The sequence below is a fragment of the Diadema antillarum genome, unplaced genomic scaffold (assembly GCF_040938485.1).
Source record: "Diadema antillarum isolate AM-2024a unplaced genomic scaffold, OU_Dant_1.0 seq00000435_RagTag, whole genome shotgun sequence".
Taxonomy (NCBI): Eukaryota; Metazoa; Echinodermata; class Echinoidea; order Diadematoida; family Diadematidae; genus Diadema; species Diadema antillarum.
In genome coordinates this window covers 286,249-292,845 of record NW_027271413.1, presented here as the reverse complement: position 1 = coordinate 292,845, position 6,597 = coordinate 286,249, and the positions used below count along the sequence as shown (strand labels likewise).

The window sequence follows — 6,597 nt, the reverse complement described above, 5'->3', positions numbered from 1 at the left end:
CCTTTTCAAAACCAATTAACATCCAATAAAATGTAAATTCTTTTAAAATGTCATTTTTCGGTTGCATAATTCATAACAGGTTTGTCATCATCTCACAGAAAATATGGCAAACTGCAGTCCCATCTCAACACATGCAATTACATTCATGGTATAAAAAAGAACATTATAGAATTAACACAAGTTAGGTGTTGACATTGCAGCAGCAATAACATCAAGAGAGTTTGCTATTCTCTCAAGGTGGGAATTTTGCTGCCTCAAAATAATAAGACGCTCCCTTTCCAACGCAACGAGCTGCTGACTAGCAGGTGGATGGGTCGTGGGGGGATGTGGAGTAGGGAAAGGAATTTCAAAGGGGCATGTTGCAGAAGGAAGAGATGCTGTCGGGTGGGTTGCAGGGGAATCAGTTGCAGGGGGAAGGGAAGCTGGACGATCTGGAGTTATGGGAGTTGGTTGTTGAACTGGAGTGGAAATCGGGAGCACTGGGGAGGATGCCGTCCCTTCAAGCAGCTGCCTCAAAAGATTTGAGGCAGTGTCATTTTCGCTTTCGTTGGTGCTCTATTAAAGGGACAAACGGTAAACACAATCAAATTGGTAATAGCTAATGTTATGTATTGAAGATGACTATTCTTACACAATTATCAATTAAAAGATTATCTTTTGGGATTTACTTCATGCATCTTTCCTTATTAGCTATCAATTTTATGACATATAACTTGAAACAGAAATAAACCTTTGAACGAAATAGTGATGCATTAAAGTAATTCATTATTCAAGTCTTTTAATCAAAATGTAATTCCTTTTACAATGGTTTATTCCTACAATAAAAAAATGAACACAAAGGCCTACTTCTTGATTAGAAAATGACAGGAATTTGAATGTTTTGTTGGAAACTTCATTTTGGTGAAATTGAACAATAAACATTAAAAGGCCCATTAAAAAAACATGATAAATGGCCACAAAACACTTTACCAACCTGAGATGAACTGAACCCCGCTTCAGTCTCCTGTCCCTTTACACCTACAACAGCTTCCTTGGCCAACACTTCAAGCACCGCCTCCATCAAGGGTTTGATTTCAAGGCTTCCTCCACCTGCATGTAACATAACGTGTCAACAGTCGGTAACTTGTATGTTGATTTGTAACATTTGTAACATCAGTCAACATATTTGAACTGACATGCTATGCGTACATATCACACAGGGAACAATACACTTATAGTTGAGAGAGATAGACTTTAATAGATGACTATGTTTGGCCAGAACTTGGAATAAAATTCCAATACACTGTGACTGTCTGCTCATATACTGATACTACCTACAAAGGGAACACCTGCTTCTGTAACACATTGTGATCTCTGAGTGACGTGTGGTTGAACCCTCTGGTCGATAGAGCTTAGAGGCCATGTCTTGCCTCATTATGTAATATACTGCTTATTTCAGTTATCTGTAGCAATCACAATGGTAAAAGGATCCCTCCTTCCAATACATTTGCCAATTTGTGCATGTTTTCTGGTTGCCCTACATTCAATAGGAAAAGCAATTTGCTGTTTCCCTACAATCAATAATAAACTCAGTCAATGATCTGCATGTTAGAAGTTTTTTATAAGATGAGAGGTATCATATATGACACAAAACTAATTTGAATTATCAATCCATAAATGATCTAGTGAGGGATTTAAGTTTATCAAAATCACATACTATCAATGTGTTTGTTTCATTATAAATGCTGTTTGCTTCGATTCATCTGGGACTAATTGGTTGTTCATAGCAATCATTGTGATCACTGTTGACACTGGGTTAGGATATGACTGGAAAAAAATGCAGAGGCTGTACGTACAACTATCAATTGCACCAATACAATAATACAATATTATCTAAAAATCAAAGAGTTGTGTAAATTACAGCAGTTTGCTTCAATTCATCTGGGACTAATTGGTTGTTCATAGCAATCATTATGATCACTGTTGACACCGGGCTAGGATATGACTGGAAAAAATTGCAGAGGCTGTACATACAACTATCAATTGCACCAATACAACATCTGGAAATTGAAGAGTTGTGTAGATTACATGTATATGTATCTTTAGTGTGCTTGTTTTGGTGATTAATTCAACTCACCAAAGCTTAATTTTATTTAGAAAAAGCCATTACAATGACTAATGACACAGTACCAAGATATTAAAGAAATATGATTATTTTGACAGAGGCTGTTTGCCCAACTGTAATAAATGCAGTGATTCAACACTAAGCTGTGTGATTTTTTTTGTTACTTTTGTACGATGTTGATGTTTCGTGTCATTTGGGTTTAGATATTTGTTCACTGCAATCATTGTAACGAATTACACTGAAATCGGATACAGATTTGTACAAATATTATAAAAAACAGCAGAGGCTTCAAAAGAATAAATGGACTGAAGTTTGAGGCAAAACATAGTTATGGTGTGCCTGCAAATCTGTCAATTGAATTTTCGGTCCAAAATGTGCATGTATGCCTAAAAGAATGTAATGAATAATGCTTTAAGAACAAGATATTCGTTGGATAACGATGAAAAATGCAAAATATCAACAATAAATGTTTGCATATCTGAACTTATCTGATCGGGGTCAGGCTAACTCGGACTCAGGGACAACTCGGCCCACTTGGATGGCAGGGCTGAGTTGTCCCTCTGGACTGTAAAGCGTGTATGGGAGCGCATCATATTCTGGCTGGTCGCAGTTTTGGGCCGAGTTGATACAACACAAACATCAAAGAACCCCTTTGGCGAGTCTAAAAAATGAACATACGTGCCTATGTATGGCGATCACTAACTGCGTATAAATTGTCTGAAATAAAGTGGGCTGAGTTGTCCTTCATACCGAGTTAACCTATATCCTTTTGCACTAAAAGTTGGTATAAACCAACTTTTAGTCTTTATCTCAAAATAATATGAAACTCATCATCCCATCAAATTGTGTCATCGAAGTAAGTTTCTTGGTATGCTCTTTCAATATATTGCAAGCAAATACGAAATGGTGCCAGACAGGTTTATTTAACTTTTCACTTAAAATCAATGCAATATGTAGTCTGACGATAATTTCGGGTGCTGTTCGTTATTCCAAAGGTTCGCTATTCCGAAGGTTCGTTATTCCGAAGGGTCGTTAATACGCAAATTCCCTATTCCTAGAGGTTCGTTAATGCGAAAATGAAAAAGGGTTTGTTAATCTGAAAATTTGTGGCGTTATGCCGAAGGTTTGTTATTCCGAAGATTGGTTTATCCGAAAAGGAAATTCAAAACAATGAACCTTCGGAATAACGAGCTGTAACCAATAATTTCAGTGTAAATTGCAACATTGAATTCTTCAGCGTCAATAAAATATGATAAATGTCATATTGCTCTGTTAAGGCATGGATTGGTGTGTTTAGGTGTATGGGTGTTTACAGAATCATGACAATGCATTTCCCATTCAAATCATACTTCATTTCTTTTCAGTAATGTTTGCATGAAAAATGCTATAAATGCATGGTGAAACATTACAAGAATACGGCGACTGTGAACAGAAAAGACATGCATCGGTATGTAACGTTACCCGTTGCATTTCTTGCTGTCTTGTATTTCAGCGCCCTCTGCTTGAGGTCCTGCCACTTTCTTCTCACTTCCTCCTCCTCCCTGGAAAACCCCACTGCTTTCAAATGTATGGTTGCCTTCCTCCAATACCTCTTTTTCCGCTTTTCCACCTGAAAACATAAAAGAAAATGAAGAAAGTAATTATGACTACATACAATATGAGCAGAGACATGTATTATTGATTTATAATATTCTGGACTACACCTTCACATCTTTCACCACTATTTATCTCAATCATTTCCAGTTCTAGAGGAAATTTGTCAAGATTCCTTACAGGAATTGGGGGGGGGGGGGCACCCCTGCCCCCCCCCCCCCCCCCCCCCCCCCCCAGGTGGGGTATGTTGCCATTTTGATGTAATTGAGATTCTATTCCCCTAGGGATGCTTCCTGCCAAGTTTGGTGAAAATTAGTGATAGGGTTTTCAATAAAAAGATGAAAATTTACAATGTCCGTCCAAATTTAGCCCCCCTAGGCCCCCAGGTGGGGCATAGTGCCCATTTGATGGGAATGAGATTCTTTCCCCCTAGGGATGCTACCTGCCAACTTTGGTGAAAATTCTTAATGGCATTTTCAAGAAAAGATGAAAATGTACAATTTGGGCCCCATTAGGACCCCTCCCCACCCCCTCCCCTGGGTCCCAAGGGGGGGGGGGGGGCACCCCTGATTCTGCTATGAACAAACTTGAAAACTACAGTCATCAATGCACTAATTCATAGTATAAACTTAGGTCTATCACTACTGGTTCTACAGAAGAAGATTTTTTAAGATTCCTTAATTTTGGGGGATTTGGGGGTTTGGTGCCCACTTGAACAAATTGAGATCCTATCCCCCTTGGGATGCTACCTGCCAAGTTTGTTGAAAATCGGTCAAGGGGTCCTCAAGAAGAAGATGAAAATGTAAAAGTTTACGCACGACGTACGCCGGATGAAAAGCGATCGCAATAGCTCACTAAAATAGCTAAAAATACAGGCAGTATTGCACCAAAACAATCAGAATGAATAGTGAAGTTCTCATGAAGCAAGTGTTAATATAAGTTTGTGTAAAAGCTTTCAGTACAGGCTAACTTACCGGAACGCTGGCATGGCCTGCCTTGCCAAACAGGGCAGACTTATGTCTGCCCACAAATTGGCACAAAGCCATAGCCTCTCTGTCTGTCCAGTTTCTTCTTCTTCTTCTTGACAGATCTTCCTGAAATTTAAGAGGGAAAAATGCAGATTTCACTAAATGTATAGTTTAATGTCCATTTACATAATTTATTTTTCTTCAAGAAAACTATAAATTATGAATATATTGCTACCTCCAATAGCGATGTATGCTAACACTTTACTGAAAAACCTAATACAAAATGAAGTTTGGCAAAAACTGCTGATACTCTCATTTTCGGACATGGAAAATGCTTAGAAGTACAATTGCAACATCTTGAAGGATTTTATTATTTTTTTTTGGTGTGCAAGTGATACAAAAAAAGTAATGGAACTTGTCACTAACATAATTCTTAGGGTAATATCAGTCACCTTGCTTTCTGAAAAAGGTTAACTGAATGCTTTATTATTAATATGTAATGTGAAACATTCTAAATATTCTTCATAATTTCCTGATATTGATCAATACATCATATGGTGTACAGAGTTCCTATCCAGATATGATTCCACCAAAAAGTGAAAGATTTGCAACCTTTTATGACAAAGTTATGTCAAGCTTTAATGGATATGCATTAGTACTACTGCTGCTGTCACTCAGTCCACATTCATGTTGGGAATATAGTATCCTTTGTATTTTCATGCCCTGCTTATTTTGGATGGATATCTAAGAGTTGTTTGTTAGTTTGTGTTTGCTGTTGTTTTATTTTCTACAGAAAACATGAAATAACAGATCCAGCATTGGAAAATCAGTTATAATTTACTTTAAGTGAAGAATGCCAAATTACAGCCAGAATTGTTCATTCAAACTTCTCATTTGTATTGGCAACACAGACATGCAGAATATATTACACAATTATTAACTTCAATTTGGCAATGACAATAAAACACAGATTCTGAAAATGACTTACCATCTTGATGATATGAGCTAACAACCTGAAAAATAACAGAGAGAAAATGTGTGCTTAAGATAAATTTCAGAACCATTGCAACAGAAAAATTCAGTTAGTGATTAATTTCAAATCAGTTAACATCATTTAATAGTTAACATCAGTTAACATGACATTAGGACTATGACAGCTGACTTTGCAGACTTGTATAGTCACTATGAAAGCATCTGTATTGGTACTGAATTTTAGTCCACTTCATTGTGTGAGCAATCCATTATGAAATAATCTGGAAATAAAATACCATATCCACAGGTCAGTGCATAAATCACAGAATAACGTTACCCCACAAGATAACGGAGGTGTAACAATGTCATAAAAAAGTCCAGGCTGTTAATGGACAGTACAATCATCAACAAATTATTCTTCACTCATCAATTTGTCTATGTAACAATCAAACTAGGGGAGCAAAGGAGACTACCTGAAAGTATTCAAAGAAGGACTACTGAAATGATTCCAGGAATGAGACATTTGTCATACTCTTCTAGTCTGTGTCATCTATCCCTACCACCTCTCAGTAATATACAGGCAAAAAGAGGGGACAGGATAGATGTGTACAAATATTTGCATGGTCATTGTCACACTAAGTTTGACATGTTGAGTCCTAACAGTGTTGGAAGAACTCGTGGTCACTCAATGAAGCTTGGAAAATTGTATGTCATTAAATTGGATGTGAGCAAGTATTTTTTCTCTTCTTTTTTTTGCCAACATTGGTCCATATGTAGAATTCTCAGAAGATGTGGTCTCAGCATGCTCTGCTAATGCTTTTAATAAGCTGGACCAGCATAAGAAAAACTGTGCATTTGATTAGGAATAGGTTCTAAGTGCTATGTAGAGTAACATGCTCAAGTTTGGTACACTTCATGATTTTCATGCTATAGATGAAGTCCTGAGTGTATCTTTCGGAA

The 6,597-nt window shown here is 37.2% G+C and overlaps 1 protein-coding gene across 1 annotated transcript; it reads right to left on the bottom strand.

Moving 5' to 3' along the window:
* Positions 1-4,786, bottom strand: LOC139732562 (uncharacterized). The gene is made up of 4 exons (XM_071643416.1): positions 4,672-4,786; positions 3,566-3,713; positions 974-1,089; positions 1-555 (listed from the first exon to the last, which is right to left on the bottom strand). Exons 1-4 carry the CDS (start codon positions 4,741-4,743, stop codon positions 172-174), a joined length of 720 nt encoding a protein of 239 aa, XP_071499517.1. The 5' UTR covers positions 4,744-4,786; the 3' UTR covers positions 1-171.
* Positions 4,787-6,597: the final 1,811 nt, after the last annotated feature.